The 19,646-nt window shown below is 41.9% G+C and overlaps 1 protein-coding gene across 6 annotated transcripts in view; it reads right to left on the bottom strand.

Annotated features, from left to right (window-relative positions):
* Nucleotides 1-19,646, bottom strand: part of ca10a (carbonic anhydrase Xa) — a 244,402-nt gene that overhangs the window by 99,906 nt on the left and 124,850 nt on the right. For 4 of the 6 annotated variants that reach the window (XM_020046251.3, XM_020046252.3, XM_034292467.1 and 1 more), the window contains one exon: nt 8,847-8,891. The exons of the other annotated variants lie outside the window; for them this stretch is intronic. In XM_020046251.3, coding sequence (XP_019901810.1) covers nt 8,847-8,891 — 45 coding nt within the window. The remainder of the gene's footprint in view (nt 1-8,846; nt 8,892-19,646) is intronic. 6 annotated transcript variants of the gene reach the window in all.

Raw genomic sequence — 19,646 nt, 5'->3', positions numbered from 1 at the left:
CTAGTTTGAAAAATGTGAATGTTGAGAGAGAGAGAGAGAGAGAGAGAGGACCTGAGCACCCCAATTCTCTTCCTGTATTTCACCTTTTCTTGCCCTCCTTGTTCAGGTCCTCTCCAGTGTGGTCTATGAATAAAAAATAAAGCTACGCTCAAACTGCTCACCTTGACCATCAGCAGACCTCCAGCTGGTGGTGTGAGGAGGAAAGAAAGACAAAGAAAGAAATAAGTCTCACAGAGAGGTGACTGTCCGTTCAACAGCAAGATGACTGCCTGTTCAACCAGCAGTGGATTGGCGCACACACACACACACACACACACACACACACACACACAACTATTACAGTAGAGGATCAATCCTTAACAACACACCAGGGCAAAAAGTTGGAAGCAAATACAGCATGTTGCAATGGAGTCTTACAGTCAGACACAACTAGCAGTACACAACTCCCTTCACAGTATTCACACATCGTCCCTCCACTTCCTCCTTTCCGTCCATGTGATGCACAGAAACTCCAGTCAGTGTCCATGTAAATAAACCTTTAACTATTTGTAAAAATGGGTGAAACAGAAAAAACGCCAGATGCATATAAGTGAAAAACTGTTTCTAGACAAAGACAGAGGAAGCACGACTGTGGAAAGATAACTGTTTACTTTGAGCAGAAAGGTGGATAAGTTAACTTTGGCATGTATTTCTCCCTCTTTCAATCTCTGTTCTTTCTTCATGTCTACATTTCTGTCTCTTTTCCCTCTATTTCTGACTGTTATAAATTAGTCATTCACTGCAATAAATCCACGCAGGAGGATTAAGGAGTCTTGGCACAGGGAATCTCTTCCTCTAGCCTCACCCTTCAGGAAGGGAGCCTCACCTATGGGGGAAGGAGCAATGAATGCTATGGACCAAAACATTAAGGCAGGCCAAGAGGACTACAATAACGCCTCAACTGGCTGTGGAGAATTTCTGTAACTGTTAAGAATGTACTAAATGTATTCATTTGAGTATTCATTCAATCTCTCTGTTATAAAGCTAATGTTACATTGGATGGGTTATAACATAACCGTATCACCGTTAATATCTTTGGCACTACTGTATCAAAAAAAAAAAAGCCTTGTTAAATAACCAATATAACCATCCAAAAGATGCTAAACAGAGTACTTCCATAACCTATTTGTCAGTTTTCATCCAGGCTAGTTGTAGATAAAATCACATATTTCTGCTCACCAAGTTTAAAATTGCACCTTTTAGACTTTCCAGAGAAAATTGGCAGTAGAGTGTCGGATCACACTGTGGTAAGGTTTGTGAGAGCCTGCTACATGTGAGGCCTTGGCAGCACCCAAACACTAGATTGATGAGAAAATGGCGCTGAATGTAATGCCTCTCCAAGTGGGCCAGACATGGAGCCACTAACCCTGCCTGTGCGCGTGGTGTCAGCACGGGAAGAAAAATATGGCCACAAATTGAAAGCACAAAAAGAAGTGTGTACCTTGAACTTTCCCCAAATTCATTTCGGAAATACAATTTGCAAGATGCTTGCGCTGCAGAAAGAAATAGATCCTGGTTATATAAAAAAAAATGTATATAAAAAAATAAAAGGTGAGTAGAGGCTTTCTTCATGACAGATGTTAAGTGTGTTGGCTCCAGGAGCAAGGCTGATTTTCCTTTTAGCTCCACCTAGTCCTGTCCCAGATGTCTCCAGATGTACCTGTCTGTATCACTTGCGGATGCAGCTTTATATACCCTGCCGACCTCTGTCGGAATAAACACCCAAACTCCACTAACTCCCTCTGCTCTGCTGATGCAAACGCTATTTACCTATTCAGAGGAGATTTGCGTTCTATTTCCAGTGATGTGTGCAAATGTAGAATTTGATATAAGTTGGTACGTTACTTTTCCTGACTAGAGAGAGCAGAGCAGTGTTGGGGGTCTAATTCTGGCTGGGTTTACCTGGGGTTTAATGTTAGTCAAGCTGCATATTCAGGCAAGCTACTCATTGGGTTTGTACCCGGGTTGTCAGTAGGCTACAATGCTAGCCTGCTTTTAACCTTTTGAACTACATTCTAAGCATCAGCTCAGGCAGACATCAGATCTCAGACAACAGGAAGAGGGTGAGAGAGGGACATACATAACGAATCAGACTAAGGAAGAGCCCGACCAAGCCAGCACGAGAGAATGAAAAAGAGACAACACAGACACCCGGCTGCTGATGGGAAAAAAAGAATCCTGGCATGGTCTGAGAATGTGGGGTGAGTAAGTGCCCCCCAGTGGGCAGGACTTTGGGAAAGAATAAATGCCATCGTTCCAAACAGACCCAGGCCAGTATTAATCACCTGGATAGCCTTGGAGCACAGCGTGCATTAGAGGAAATAGCGTGCTAAGCCAAAGCACCATTCAATCTTCCCCTGGCCGTTCCCGTTCAGCTGCCTGCTACACAGCCAAGACGACCAAGGCTCACTGCAATAAGGAGTGATGTAGTAGGGCCTTATTACACAGCAAGCAGCCCGTCCACTGAGCGTGTTCACATTGTAATCAGATCACACAATTTCGCAGGAGGAGATTCAGGAAGGGGCAGGTAGAAGGGTACACAATTGACTGTGACACGCGGAGAAAGAAGGGAAGAATATCAACATATTATGGCATTTCTATGTTATCATTGCTGTACAGAATTGATCTCACATTACAATAATGTCAAATGAATTGGGTCAATAATTATAATAGTAATTAGGGAATTAGTGAGAAACTAAACTGACATTATAAAAGATTTGTTCAAAAGACAAATCAGTCGATGTATCATGCAGCTACTGGGAATGGAGCACTTAAAAAAATATGTAAGGGTGCAATCAAGGTACTCCCTCTGCTTGCCAAAGACATTGTTTTTGGGCACTACTTATATAGCCCAGTAAAAGTGAGAAACGTGAGATCTGGGCTTGGTTCGTAGTTTCTTGACCTCGCCTTTCCAGAGATGCGAGATCAGAACCAAGAACCAGAACCAAGCCTCATTCCTTATTTCATTATTGATGGATACAGCTCAAGTTGCAACCAGGAAAGGTGGGTCCTTGTCAAGGTTTTAAATCTCGTACAAAATAATAGTCTTACATAATTCTCATTGAAAGAAAGACAAGTTATCCACAACTAGGAAAAGACACATATCATCAGCCAAAGAGGGCTATAATATATCCAGAGCTGAGTTGTAGACCTCCTGTCACCCAGTAGCTTCCAATGTACTCAAGCATTGATTTGAACATTTTGGTTCATACCAACTGTCTCTGTCCATCTCCCTTCTTCAGCCCCAAAGCATATAAAAAGGCTTTCAGATGTGTGGCTCCTTGGCTGCAAAACACTTCTTTCCCCAATATGTACTGTACTGTTAAAGAAAATCCCTATGAATTCCACAGAGTTGAAACTTCTGCCTTTCCACACAGCTTGTCCAACCAGGAAGACATTCGAGTTAATACATTGCTCACTCACCTTACGACCTCAGTAAGGTTAGCAGGCACCTGAGCTACCCGAGGAAGTCGCTAGAGCATGTTGAGACTAGGAAATCCTTGCTAACAACACGCGATGAGACAAGGAAATCACTGGTTAAGATGCCTCCTGCTTACCAGGGTGATGCTGACCAATTTGCAATGCCTATGTCAGCTAGCAGCAAAGGTCAAACCTGGACAGCTTAGTGTTACAAAAGCCTTCCTTATACCTGCAGTTATTGTTGATGTAAGGGGTATTCTCCTGATTCCACCTGGAATCTTCCAGATTCAGTCCATTATAAAAGCAGGGCAAGGGATTGGTCAGGTACATAATTCTGTGCTGCCACTCTCAGAAAGATTGAAGTTCCAGTGATTAAGGAATGATCAGGAATGTTATCTCTTAATGATCAGGAATGTTACACGTCCAAGATGTGTATGGAAAGGAGGAAGTGAAACAATGAATGTGTGTCCAGTTTACACATCATACCGCTTACATGCTGATGGACTGGATAGATGTGTATTGGTTAAGGGGGTATGGTCAGCCAAGTGCCAGGCATTTGTTATTGACCTGCTGATCAGGCAGCACAAAGTCCCTACAATGCTTTACAGGCTGCTTATCACAGTTTAAAAAGGCTCTACATCAGATTTCCGGGCTTTAATTTGAGCGACATTGTTTCAAGGTTGGATGCACACTGTACCGATTATTTGATGACATTGAAATAATGGAAAATGTTCAAAGCCGTTGTAAAGAGGATTACAGTTATTATCTCTTATGAACCGACCTTGTTTTAAAAGCCCAAATGGGCCAGGGTGTTTATTACAACATTAAGTTTACTGATTTTGTTTAACTGTCCGAAACCTGAATGGGTAGCAAAACTCAGGGGTCTCCAAACTATTTCATGACCTGCTTTCAATAAGGGACATTCTTCTCCTCTCCGCTGCTTATTTTCTTTAGGTCCTTAATCTACAGAATGAAGTACTGAAATATGTTTTCTGTCAGTATTCCTGAAAAAAGAAAGATTAATAAAAACAATTATTATAAGAACCATTTACACCCTGACTATACTTGAATTCTGTTGAACATTTTCCAAAATACATTTTCTCTGTTGTATTATTCCAGTTTCCAGTAGTGTTCCAGAGTGTAATTTACCTTTAACTGTGCATCAAACGAAAGAGGAATATGGCTTGGATGAGTCACAAGCCCATTGCTGCTGCTATTTCATACAAATAAATAACACATGATATATACAAATGATGTCCTTACACTATGCTGCACTCCTCGGTTTGCAGTGTTGAGCAGTGTGTCACACCCACACGGCTGTCATTATTAGCGACTGAGTGATAAAACATGCACATCACACCAAGCACGTGCACAGAGGGGATCTACCTGTACCTGAGCACTGGCCAGTTTTTAATGGTGGTATAAATATTTTTATTTTGATAATCTAGTTTTTCATATACAGAATAAGCCCCACTCATTTCTATGTGTTTAAAAAATAGGCATGCTTCCCAGACAACGGCTTTGCTTAGATTTGGTTAGTAAAGGCAATAAGACAAAACTGCGGTGAGGGGGTAATGTTGATTTTGTATTGATTAAATAGTAGCAGAGAGTAAATTAAAACAAAGTTTGTGGTGGAAGTTGGAACATGAGAAAACTGCAGTAATATAGCTTTTATTTTAGCAAACTACACGTAAATGGGCTTTGAGGAATGTACAGTAGCTTGAAATTGACATGATGAAGACCCCTATGCATGTTAACTAGCAAGCTTAAGACTAGATATATGCTATAGGTGTTAGCACAAACCTTCAATTCCCAGGGAAGATTTGCTAACAGGTCGAGTTACACCCGGCATCTCCGCTCTGGGTAAAATGGAAATCTCATGTTTTCCTACTTTTCTCCAGACATTCATTAATCTTTTAATCTGTTCTAAAGTGCAGTAGCGGGGTATATCACTCTAGCTCCAAAAACACACTGAACTCTGAAGGTTTTACCTAACTGTGACAGATGAAGAGTCAGGCAGCACTGTACTGTAACAGATGCCACTAGGAAGATGATGCAGGTTTGAGAAGAAAAAACCCATACCAAATATGTAATTTCTCTATATATTTCTCTGTAAATATACAGTACAGGCCAAAAGTTTGGACACACCTTCTCATTCAATGCATTTTCTTTATTTTCATGACTATTTACATTGTAGATTCTCACTGAAGGCATCAAAACTATGAATGAACACATATGGAATTATGTACTTGACAAAAAAGTGTGAAATAACTGAAAACATGTCTTATATTTTAGATTCCTCAAAGTAGCCACCCTTTGCTTTTTTGATGGCGCTGCAAACCCTTGGTGTTCTCTCAATGACCTTCATGAGGTAGTCACCTGAATTGTTTTTCACTTCACAGGTGTGCCTTGTCAGGGTTAATTAGTGGAATCTTTTCCCTTATTAATGGGATTGGGACCATCAGTTGTGTTGTGCAGAAGTCAGGTTGATACACAGAGACACATTAGAGACCAGCTGAATGCCACACAGAGTTCTAGCAGCAGACACAAGAACAACTGTTAAGAGGAGACTGCGTGAATCAGGCCTTCATGGTCAAGTAGCTGCTAGGAAACCACTGCTAAGGATAGGCAACAAGCAGAAGAGATTGGTTGGGCCAAGAAACACAAGGAATGGACATTAGACCAGGGGAAATCTGTGCTTTGGTCTGATGAGTCCAAATTTGAGATCTTTGGTTCCAACCGCCGTGTCTTTGTGCGATGCAGAAAAGGTAAACGGATGGATTCTACATGCCTGGTTCCCACCGAGAAGCATGGAGGAAGAGGTGTGATGGTGTGGGGGTGCTTTGCTGGTGACACTGTTGGGGATTTATTCAAAATTGAAGGCATACTGAACCAGCATGGCTACCACAGCATCCTGCAGCGACATGCCATCCCATCCCATCCAGTTTGCGTTTAGTTGGACCATCATTTATTTTTCAACAGGACAATGACCCCAAACACACCTCCAGGCTGTGTAAGAGCTGTTTGACCAAGAAGGAGAGTGATGGAATGCTGCGCCAGATGACCTGGCCTCCACAGTCACCGGACCTGAACCCAATCGAGATGATCGCAGAGTGAAGGCAAAAGGGCCAACAAGTGCTAAACATCTCTGGGAACTCCTTCAAGACTGTTGGAAAACCATTTCAAGTGACTACCTCTTGAAGCTCATCAAGAGAATGCCAAGAGTGTGCAAAGCACTAATCAGAGCAAAGGGTGGCTACTTTGAAGAAACTAGAATATAAGACTATTCAGTTATTTCACACTTTTTTGTTAAGTACATAATTCCACATGTGTTAATTCATAGTTTTGATGCCTTCAGTGAGAATTTACAATGTAAATAGTCATGAAAATAAAGGAAACACATTGAATGAGAAGGTGTGTCCAAACTTTTGGCCTGTACTGTATATATATATATATATATTTCTCTGTAAGTAGAAAAGAGAGGACAAAAGACGGGAAAAGTAAAAATACAACAGGAGAGAACAGAATAAGAGTTATAACCAAAGTGTGTTGTTATAGGAAGCTTAATGCTTCTCCACAGCAGCAGACCTGTCAGCTATCACTGTGCTGTGAGTAAGCCTGATGCTCGTTAGTCTCAGGAGCTTAAAGAGGACTAAGAGGTCAATAGAGGTGTCATGAATAGGGGTGAAAAGTCAAAGGGAGAGGTGAGAGGTCTAGGGGGAAGGTCATGGAGAGTCACAGCACTAATGGGCCAATACCCTGGCCCCACTGCCACGCACACAAATACACACACACACACACACACACACAGAAAAACCCTGACAACTATGCAACAGAGTTGCTCTGTATTTGTCCCAGTTCTGGCTTGCAAGTGGGAGTGTGGGTGTGTAGGTGTGTGTGTGTGTGTACTGGTGTCTGCCCTCACCATAGCTGCCCTGTGCCTCTGTATGCTCTAATGATTTTCATACCTTGACAGAAAACAAGATCATCTGACACAAACCAAGACCCATATCATACTAATATAAACATTAAGAATGTGGAACTCATGAGTGCATAGATTAAAGATGCACTCCAGTTTTTGAATAATATCAACTAGTAGTTTTAAATTAGCACTCAAGAGCCAAAGACAATTATGTCCGACGTGCCCAATTTTGTATGACGTTATAATTCCAGTTAACTGTTGGTGTGTTTAATATCCCAGAATGCATACTTAGCCTGCATGAAGTGGATGCAGTAGGTGTTCAAGCTAAACTCACTTTTGCTTCCCTACAGGGTTCATGCCCTTTTACGCCCCTTCCTAACACCCACACATCCACTTATCCCCTACCTAGTAACCAAGGAAGGCAATCAACACTGGAAAATTACAATGAGTAAGTACAAGAGAGAAAAGAAATACAGAGAAAAATAGAGAGAGGAAACAAAAGCGACAGAAAGAGTGAAATAAACCGAGAAAGTGATTGAGAGAGAAGAGGCAGGTAAAGGTCATCAGACATCAGGCTGTCTCCTGCAGGTGTGCCAGCAGGGCACCAGCCCTCTTCCTCTCCCTCTTCCTCTCCCTCTACACCACTCATTACTCAGTACTGGTTCCCTCCCGCAGAGGGAAAGGGGAGGGCAATGTCTTCAGATAAAAGGGAGTGTGTCACTAAGGCGTCCAACCCTGCTAGACAAACATGTGGTTTACTCGCAATAATTAACACAAAGGGCCATTCAGAGTTGTATGCAGTGATCGGCAGCAGGTGAAACTCCTCTTGGCAGTAAGACAGAAATGCTTATTATCCACTAAATATCATTCGATTGCTATTATAACGTCAGTGAACATGGTGGAATTGTAGTTAGATAACACACAGCCTTTTCCTGTGCTGCATGGGCATCAACAACTGCTTCGCTACGGCCTGTGAGCACAAGATGGCTGTTAAACACCAGGTCTGACACGCTCAGTGCCTCAAGCTGTCCGCAGACACATTACAGAATGACATTAGCTTGATCTTGGAGTGTGTGTGTGTGTGTGTGAGAGAGAGAGAAATAGAAGGAGAGTGAGATTAAATAGTCCATGTACAGTCATAATTATGGACAATAACAATCCAGTTTAAAAACAGTTAAGTGTTTAGAACTCAAAGAGCGATGCAGAGAGAGAGGCGAGACACATAAAGAGCAGTGAATCTTGATTATTCTCGTGTAGCTTCACCTCCTAATTATAGTTTGGTCCCAGAGCCGCATACTACTGTACATCAGGGCCTTGTGCTAGACCAGGTGGCAGTGGAAAGTGCCAACACTGCTCAGGTGCATTTGAACAGACACACACAGACACACACAGACACACACACACCTGCCCTGTGTTTGGAACTAATTAGGGATAGAGAAGTAATTCAAGCTCACTGCGTTCACACCTGACATGGTCCATCAGCGTTTCCTTCTTCTCTGTGGCAGATATTCTAATGCAAACAAAATAGAAAAAATCAGAAAATCAGTAACATTTTCTGAAAATAAAAGTGAATGTTTGTTGGGGTGGGGTTAATGTGTATTGGAGACGAGTAATTCAGGAAGTGATTTAAAATGCAAATGCATTTCAGATAACAAATTTCAACTACTTGAAAATGGACACTGTTTTATTATTATTTATCAATTACTATAGTCATGTCTTCCTGAATTGACAGTCATACATTTGAATTTGAACCAACCCTGATATTAATATCCAGCTTCAACTGTAGACCAGGATGGTAGGAGGGTAAATGTAGAACAGGATGATAGGATTGTAAATGTAGACAAGGATGGTAAATGTAGAACAGGATAGTAGGAGGAGTAAATGTAGAACAGGATGGTAAATGTAGAACAGGATAGTAGGAGGGTAAATGTAGAACAGGATGGTAAATGTAGAACAGGATAGTAGGAGGGTAAATGTAGAACAGGATGGTAAATGTGGAACAGGATAGTAGGAGGGTAAATGTAGAACAGGATGGTAAATGTAGAACAGGATAGTAGGAGGGTAAATGTAGAACAGGATGGTAGGAGGGTAAATGTAGAACAGGATGGTAAATGTAGAACAGGATTGTAGGAGGGTAAATGTAGAACAGGATGGTAAATGTAGAACAGGATGGTAGGAGGGTAAATGTAGAACAGGATGTTAGGATGGAAAATGTAGAACAGGATAGTAAATGTAGAACAAGATGGCAGGAGGGTAAATGTAGAACAGGATGGTAGGAGGGTATATGTAGTTAAGGATGATAGGAGGGTATATGTAGGTAAGGATGGTAGGAGGGTATATGTAGGTAAGGATGGTAGGAGGGTATATGTAGGTAAGGATGGTAGGAGGGTATATGTAGGTAAGGATGGTAGGAGGGTATATGTAGACCAGGATGGTAGGAAGGTATATGTAGGTAAGGATGGGAGGAGGGTAAATGTAGACCAGGATGGTAAATGTAGAACATGATGGTAGGAGGGTAAATGTAGAACAGGATGTTAGGATGGAAAATGTAGAACAGGATGGTAAATGTAGAACAGGATAGTAAATGTAGAACAGGATGGCAGGAGGGTAAATGTAGAACAGGATGGTAGGAGGGTATATGTAGTTAAGGATGATAGGAGGGTATATGTAAGTAAGGATGGGATGAGGGTATATGTAGGTAAGGATGGTAGGAGGGTATATGTAGAACAGGATGGTAGGAGGGTATATGTAGGTAAGGATGGTAGGAGGGTATATGTAGAAAAGGATGGTAGGAGGGAATATGTAGAACAGGATGGTAGGAGGGTATATGTAGGTAAGGATGGGAGGAGGGTATATGTAGACCAGGATGGTTGGAGGGTATATGTAGGTAAGGATGGGAGGAGGGTATATGTAGAACAGGATGGTAGGAGGGAATATGTAGGTAAGGATGGTAGGATGGTAAATGTAGAACAGGATAGTAAATGTAGAACAGGATGGCAGGAGGGTAAATGTAGAACAGGATGGTAGGAGGGTATATGTAGTTAAGGATGATAGGAGGGTATATGTAAGTAAGGATGGGATGAGGGTATATGTAGGTAAGGATGGTAGGAGGGTATATGTAGAACAGGATGGTAGGAGGGTATATGTAGGTAAGGATGGTAGGAGGGTATATGTAGAAAAGGATGGTAGGAGGGAATATGTAGAACAGGATGGTAGGAGGGTATATGTAGGTAAGGATGGGAGGAGGGTATATGTAGACCAGGATGGTTGGAGGGTATATGTAGGTAAGGATGGGAGGAGGGTATATGTAGAACAGGATGGTAGGAGGGAATATGTAGGTAAGGATGGTAGGAGGGTATATGTAGAACAGGATGGTAGGAGGGTATATGTAGGTAAGGATGGTAGGAGGGTATATGTAGAACAGGATGGTAGGAGGGAATATGTAGAACAGGATGGTAGGAGGGAATATGTAGGAAATGATGGTAGTAGGGTATGTGTAGGTAAGGATGGGAGGAGGGTATATGTAGAACAGGATGGTAGGAGGGAATATGTAGGTAAGGATGGTAGGAGGGTATATGTAGGAAAGGATGGGAGGAGGGTATATGTAGACCAGGATGGGAGGAGGGTATATGTAGGTAAGGATGGTTGGAGGGTATATGTAGGTAAGGATGGTAGGAGGGTATATGTAGGTAAGGATGGTAGGAGGGTATATGTAGGTAAGGATTGTTGAAGGGAATATGTAGGTAAGGATGGTTGGAGGGTATATGTAGGTAAGGATGGTAGGAGGGTATATGTAGGTATACTCCCAGTAACCCCTGGTAGAGCATGTTGTCACCAGTCAACCCGTGGTGAATCTCCAGGGGGTGGTGGGATGAAGCCAGGATGATAACTAGAGATGAGACCAGCACAGATGAGAGTTGGGCGCCTTGCATGTCTCTCTGATTCATATGCTGTGTCTCTCTGGCCAAAACTTCTTTCAGATCCTGCTCAATCTGATACGGAAGTTGCGTGTGTGTGTGTTTGTTCATGTGTGAGTTTGTGGATGTTTGCATGAAGTACTCTGTTTCTGTGTGTCAGAGTGTGTGTGTAAGTGTGTGTTCTGAAGAGTTACAAAAGCTCAGAGAAATGTACAATAATAGACCAGAGAAAACACAGTGAATACATCCCCAGTACCAGGTCACCATCGCCTGATCGAGGATGTGAAAAAAACCCAGTTCACTGAATTGACCACTACATTATTGCTCAGCAAAATAAAACGCTGACGTAATGATACCAAGGACATTTATTCAGAGGAGATCTCTGTGATAATTGGTTGTAATATTGATAGCCCAGGACTAAACCATGGAGAACAGAATAAGCCATTTAATCAGTACTGTTTCCAACCTCATAAAGACATTATAGTATAGTGCTAGATAAAGCTCAAATAAGGCACAGTTAGCTTATATAACTATTATGGATGGAACTCGGATCAAGCCTATCTTAGGCCTAAAGCACAACGATATAGGGATTAAAAATAATACACGTGATTTCATGCTTCCACATAGTTTATTACAACATTTTGACCAGAAAGCTATTTTAGGCAACGGGCTTTGACTTCAGCCCAGTGAGTTAGAAGCCAAACATATAGAACTGCTTACAGTGAGCAAAACCCTCAGAAACGAGCTGGTGTAAGGCTGCTGCAGCATGAAATAAAGTGAATTTATTACAGTGTTGGATGGTCTGAAACGAAGAAGTCAGCAGCAACATCAAGGCCAAGCTGGGAAGCGTTCCTATGACACCCTCCCCACCACCAGGTCTGGCTCCGACACAGAGGAATGGGTGAGACTGTATACATAGTATATTGAGCCTATAAAACCCTGACATGTTCACAGATAGGACACTACTTAAAACTATGGTCACATAGAAGGGTAAATAAGATTTGGGGAATTGTAAATGATTATCTTTTGGCTTGGTGAATATATCATCCATTTAAGGGAGTTTTCACTGCAGCACTAATTATCTTTATAAACATGAATATGGAATTAACATTTCGTAAACATTTAAAATGTCCTCATTCAACACCAAATGTGAACATTTCTACATATCCTGGTTGTAAGCAAATTATAGTATTTAGAATTCATGGAGATTTCATAGTGATTTTCAATCATTAGAAGCAGCCATTGTTTAGCAATCACAAGAGAACTGGCTAGCTAGACCTTTTGAAAAGCCCACTTTCCAGGGAGGGAACACAAATTAAAAAATTAGGGTTGTTGTCAGGTTGTAGTCTCTAAAGCTCTATTGTACATGGACAACCAAGTCTACCAGTTACAACTGTGATTGAGCATTTTATACAAAGTCAACAATAATTCCTATAAAAATAATTAGCTAAATAACATTATAAATAATATATATTTCTCCTGGTGAGAAAAAATAATAATAATCTAAACACAACCAATCACTCTTCATTATCTAGTGAAGTTGGAGAAAAATCACCCCAATTAGTGCCTAGTGATGAATTTTCCCTATAAGAAAAAATAATTTTGACATGGTTCCAGGAATGTTTAGTACTATAAAGAAACTGATAAGGGAAAAGAAACACTCTTAGATTAGTTTATAGTATAACCAAACAAAGAACCCTTCAGCTACAGCAGTTGTATCCGCTAATACAGAAAGTGTCTTGTGACTAGATCAGACTGGCCAGATGTCAATGACCTGAGACACCAGACTGCAGTTCAGATAGATACAGTCTGCCACACAAACTGAGCCAATGACCTCTCTATGGTAGTGGAGGCTTCTGTCTCCCATGATGGAACATGTCATCGCACATCGAGGAAATGACTCATGGATATCAGGAAGAGGCAGCTACTGTTACACTGGCCTGGTCACAGGCTGCGGGGTAAACAGGCTGCACTGGCCTGGTCACAGGCTGCGGGGTAAACAGGCTACACTGGCCTGGTCACAAGCTGCGGGGTAAACAGACTACACTGGCCTGGTCACAGGCTGCGGGGTAAACAGGCTGCACTGGCCTGGTCACAGGCTGCGGGGTAAACAGACTGCGGGGTAAACAGGCTGCACTGGCCTGGTCACAGGCTGTGGGGAAAAAAGGCTGCACTGGCCTGGTCACAGGCTGCACTGGCCTGGTCACAGGCTGCGGGGTAAACAGACTGCGGGGTAAACAGGCTACACTGACCTGGTCACAGGCTGCGGGGTAAACAGGCTGCACTGGCCTGGTCACAGGCTGCGGGGTAAACAGACTGCGGGGTAAACAGGCTACACTGACCTGGTCACAGGCTGCGGGGTAAACAGGCTGCGGGGTGAACAGGCTGCACTGGCCTGGTCACAGGCTGCGGGGTAAACAGACTGCGGGGTAAACAGGCTACACTGACCTGGTCACAGGCTGCGGGGTAAACAGGCTGCGGGGTAAACAGGCTGCACTGGCCTAGTCACAGGCTGCGGGGTAAACAGACTGCGGGGTAAACAGGCTGCACTGGCCTGGTCACAGGCTGCGGGGAAGAAAGGCTGCACTGGCCTGGTCACAGGCTGTTCCAACCATTCTGTCTCCCAGTCCATGTATTAGAATTCTGCAATTGGTAAGGACATTCTCACTTTTACCTTGCAGGTATTTACAAGATTAAAAAACAATCTAGCCCTCCATGATCTGTTCTGATTTTACAACCTGAGTTAAATCTAAGGGAGTCTGTTTCACATGCTGTTAATAGCACACGCTCATGAAAGCTATGTGATCTAAACAAGAGACCAATTTACAAACATTCCGTTGTCAGATGAGCCTGGTTTGATGCTGATGACAGTGATTTTTAGCATCCCTAATAAGACAGCTATTGTTGTTGTCCAGAGGGAGATGGAGATTTCAGGAAACAGGCTGCTACTTCAATTCCTACATGAATCAGGATTTTACAGAAGAGCTCCATAAAGGAGCTTTGTCTAGAATATGTGAACTGTAATTTCAGATTTTTGTTTTATATATGTGTGGTAATAGTGAAATGACAGTGTTTCATTAAATGATTTCACCCAAACATTACTTTCGGTAAATTTAGAGCATGCAACTCGTCCGGCATCAATTGAAAAAGCTCCCGGCACCCTCTCTTCTGCTGAGAATATTTGTATTTTCATCTATGCGTCTTGGGAAATATATATCCTGGTCTAACCATATTGATTTCCACGGTTCCTATGTGAAGTATGATAGGGCTGTTGTAGAAGAGCACAAGCACATTTACTGATCTATGACCTTAAAGCCTCTTCCTGTTTGTAATTGAAATTACTGAATGGCGTCCTTTAGCCTGGAGATAAGGGGAGACCTGTGGGCTAATCAACCTGGGGTCATCTGGGTTACGGCAGAAATTAGACAGACTTGCAAAGATAGAGACATTTTCTGCTTCAGATGGTCCAAACCCATCTATTCAGCTATAGAACCGCTCTCTGATGATTCATTATGTGGGGTCTCCCGGATCAAGCTGAATATTTGAGTTTGGACCATCTGAAACCAGAACATTTCTGTAGCTCTGAAAGTCTGGCTAAATTCTGCAGAAAAAAATCACTTCCATTGGTGTCACTAACCCATGTGTTCCCCACCTCCTCAATCTCATGGACGAACGACGGCAGACTGGGGCCAACAAATTCCTCTGTCATTACCTAGTTGATAAAATTATATACACTTCACTAAATGTGTGCTCATGTGAGAAAACAATAGCTGAATATTATAGGCTTAGAGTGTAGTGCCTGCCAAAGACAAATGTGCTCAATGAGCTGTTGTGGGCAGCCAAGCTATTTCCAGAAGGAGGTGTGAACTTAAGTGACAATACATAAAGGGACCTTTGAGATTTTTGGACCCTTGTTAAAATGTATAATTGATTTAAGATTTTGAAATTATGCATTTCAAATGTGTGTTCATACTTGTATAAGTTAACTAAGGGCTTTCCGGTTGTGTCAGAGCATGGTTCAAAAGTGATTGTGAAACTCAGAAGAAAGAGGACAGAGCACAGCCCCCACACACTAACATCAATGGGGTGGCAGTAAAGAAGGAAAACATATCCTGAGTGCACATCACTAAGAACCTGCAATTAACCAACCACAACGCAACACCCCGTCTTCAGCCTCAGATGACGGACGAAATCCAGAAGACCCCGAGGACCCTCAGAAACATCCACAGATGCACCATTGAAAACATCCTCTCAGGCCGAATGACTGCCTGGTAAATGACTGCCTGGTAAATGACTGCCTGGTAAATGACTGCCTGGTATGGCAACTGCACTGAGTAAAATCATATGGCTCTGAGGAGGGTGATGAGGTCAGCTCAACCCAACATCAGGGGAACACTGCTTGTCCTCCAGGACAGTTACTCCACACGGTGCTGGAGAAAGGCCACACAGATTCATCACACGACCTCAACCTCTCTAGCCACGGGCTGTTCGCACTGCTACCATCAAGTAGGAGGTCGTCCAGGAGCATCACATTCAGGACAGAGAGACTTTCAAGAGATCTACCCTCAGGCATCAGCTAAACCTACTGCCTACTCATGTACTGTCTGTATATCCTTGCTATATACATTTTTGTATTTTACACAATAACCCAGTTTTGTATTTTTGCAGGCATTGCCTCACCAGATTTTCCAAGCATATAACGTGTGATCAGCCAGCCATACACCTATCTGCACAGACCAGCGGTATAAATGTCACTGCCATGCAGCTCCTATCTTGAACAGCACAGCTTCACTAAAGACCATCTTCAGTCAAAAGCCACCCACCTACCTAAACCAAAAACCTGAGCTACCATTTTTGCATTGGGGCATATTTCAGACATTGCTGCATTTTATTTTTCTTTATTTATAAATATCTTGGTAAGTTATTGTAATAAATAATCATACTGTAGGTTCTGTCATCTGAACATCATAATGTTAGTTCTGTCACCTGAGCATTATAATTTAAGTTCTGTCACCTTAGCAACATAATGTAAGTTCTGTCACCTGAACATCATAATGTAAGTTCTGTCACCTGAACATCATAACGTAAGTGCTGTCACCTGAACATCATAACGTAAGTTCTGTCACCTGAACATCATAATATAAGTTCTGTCATCTGAGCATCATAAAATAAGTTCATAAATACTTATAAAATGCATATAAAATGCAAGTACAAGAACAATTCTGAAAAGGATAGAGAAATCATGTCCTGGACAGTTTGAACTTACTAATGAGAGACTTCTTTAATAGCAAATTACATAGTCAGGCTATTACTCTAGCAAGCTAACGTGACTGTTCATAAAAATAGGCCATTTTTGGAGCGCACAGGAAGAATGGACAGAATATAGGCTACAGTACTCACAGAGCAGACTGTAAAAGACTAATCAATGTAATTCTAAGACATATTTGAATCAAACATCTTTTCCTGGTATTCCTGGTGGGTTTTTGCCTTATCTTTTGGGAGGAAGTGAAGAGGTGTGTAGTTATGTGTGTATGTGTGAGAAAGACAGAATGTTTATGAGAGGGAGTACTAAACTATGTTTAATAATGTTTTCCATTTCCTGCCTCAGTGACATGCAGATCATTATGATTTCCTGACAGATCCCAGGCAAGCTTCCAGAAATGAGAAAACCTTGGTTTGAATTAGCAGAATGTGCAGAAATTAGCACCTTTTCTGTCACTATCAGGGGTGCCTTGATTTTCAAGGAGAAATACAGATCTGATGAAGGCAGTGAATAGTCTTCTTTCTCAATCTAGTTCATTTTAAGATTTACATAGGATGCCGAGGCTGGCAGCCACTAAACAAAATGATAGAATGATAGAGTGATAGAATGAAATAAAATTCAAGTTGCAAACCTATGCTGCTTAAAAATGTTTGCAGTAATGTGGATCTTTCAACAGTGTGTAAACACATACAGGAAACATTCTTGAGCTGAGAGGCAAACATTTACTTATTAGGGTATCCTGAGCACCATGTGAATGTTCATTCTCTACTCTGTCACAGGTCATAACCTCCTCCCATCACACTATGCTACATGATAGAGAAAGAGAGGTCAATAGCAAATTGCTTTGATATGAATTCCAAAAACAAAATATGTATGAAAGATAATGTCCAACTTTGATAAAGAAAAGTGTGGTGGTGGTGGCTGAAATATTAAAAAAGTTTTTAACATTAATTGAATAAAAACATGATTAAATGTTAACTATGATAGTCAATAACCTGACTGAATTACCAGATGGCTGTAGGCCTAATTTATCAAATACATATAAAAAATACATTAAGATTAGATATTTAGTTTTTTTTATTTTAATATTGAAATCTATGTCGCTCGTTCATTTGGGAAACCAGCTATAATGAACTTCCGGTTGTGGCGACTGAATGTACAGTGGGGAGAACAAGTATTTGATTCACTGACGATTTTGCAGGTTTTCTCACTTACAAAGCAGGTAAAGGTCTGTAATTTTTATCGTAGGTACACTTCAACTGTGAGAGATGGAATCTAAAACAAAAATCCAGAAAATCACACTGTATGATTTTTAAGTAATTAATTAGCATTTTATTGCATGACACAGGTATTTGATCGGTCAGTTGTTCTTGACCAGGTGTGCACACACTGCAGTAGGGATTTTGGCCCACTCCTCCATACAGACCTTCTCCAGATCCTTCATGTTTCGTGGCTGTCGCTGGGCAATACAGACTTTCAGCTCCCTCCAAAGATTTTCTATTGGGTTCAGGTCTGGAGACTGGCTAGGCCACTGCAGGACCTTGAGATGCTTCTTACGGAGCCACTCCTTAGTTGCCCTGGCTTTGTGTTTCGGGTCGTTGTCATGCTGGAAGACCCAGCCATGACCCATCTTCAATGCTCTTACTGAGGGAAGGAGGTTGTTGGCCAAGATCTCGCGATACATGGCCCCATCCATCCTCCCCTCAATACGGTGCAGTCGTCCTGTCCCTTTTGCAGAAAAGCATCCCCAAAGAATGATGTTTTCACCTCCATGCTTCACGGTTGGGATGGTGTTCTTGGGGTTGTACTCATCCTTCTTCCTCCTCCAAAGAGTGGAGTGGAGTTTAGACCAAAAAGCTCTATTTATGTCTCATCAGACCACATGACCTTCTCCCATTCCTCCTCTGGATCATCCAGATGGTCATTGGCAAACTTCAGACAGGCCTGGACATGCGCTGGCTTGAGCAGGGGGACCTTGCATGCGCTGCAGGATTTTAATCCATGACGGCATAGTGTGTTACTAATGGTTTTCTTTGAGACTGTGGTCCCAGCTCTCTTCAGGTCATTGACCAGGTCCTGCCGTGTAGTTCTGGGCTGATCCCTCACCTTCCTCATGATCATTGATGCCCCACGAGGTGACATCTTGCATGGAGCCCCAGACCGAGGGATATTGACCGTCATCTTGAACTTCTTCCATTTTCTAATAAAGCTGCTTGCCTATTGTCCTGTAGCCCATCCCAGCCTTGTGCAGGTCTACAATTTTATCCCTGATGTCCTTACACAGCTCTCAGGTCTTGGCCATTGTGGAGAGGTTGGAGTTGGTTTGATTGAGTGTGTGGAGAGGTGTCTTTTATACAGGTAACAAGTTCAAACAGGTGCAGTTAATACAGGTAATGAGTGGAGAACAGGAGGGCTTCTTAAAGAAAAACTAACAGGTCTGTGAGAGCCAGAAATCTTACTGGTTGGTAGGTGAACAAATAAGTTCTGCTTTTCTGATGTATCAAATACTTATGTCATGCAATAAAATGCAAATTAATTACTTAAAAACCATACTATGTGATTTTCTGGATTTTTGTTTTAGATTCCGTCACTCCCAGTTGAAGAGTACCTATGATAAAAATTACAGACTTCTACATGCTTTGTAAGTGGGAAAACCTGCAAAATCGCTAGTGTATTAAATACTTGTTCTCCCCACTGTATATATTCAAATATTTACAGAAATGTGAGGGGTATATACACACACGCAGAGTAATTATATATTCTGAATGCCCAAACCAAGCCCTGGCTTCGGCAGAAAAGTTTCAAATTATCGCAGAAGTTTCCTGTGTGCTTTTCTGCTAAATACTGATAATGAGCCACTACGACATCTGTCTTTCACTAATGTTTTCTCATCATGCCAGTGTGGTGTTCTGTGCTGTGTTGAGGCGATAAAAAACAAGTGCCAAATTAGTTATCTTTTACCATTTTACCCACTAAAGATTTACTCTGACAAAGTCAAGTTCTTGTGGCAAGAACAATGCTGACCGTGACAAAAGATTATCAGAACTGTTTCCAGGGTGACCTAATGGGGATTTCTATAACACCA

Source organism: Esox lucius, chromosome 5 (assembly GCF_011004845.1).
Source record: "Esox lucius isolate fEsoLuc1 chromosome 5, fEsoLuc1.pri, whole genome shotgun sequence".
Taxonomy (NCBI): domain Eukaryota; kingdom Metazoa; phylum Chordata; class Actinopteri; order Esociformes; family Esocidae; genus Esox; species Esox lucius.
The sequence above is the reverse complement of the archived record's forward strand: the minus strand, read 5'-3'. Positions and strand labels throughout refer to the sequence as shown.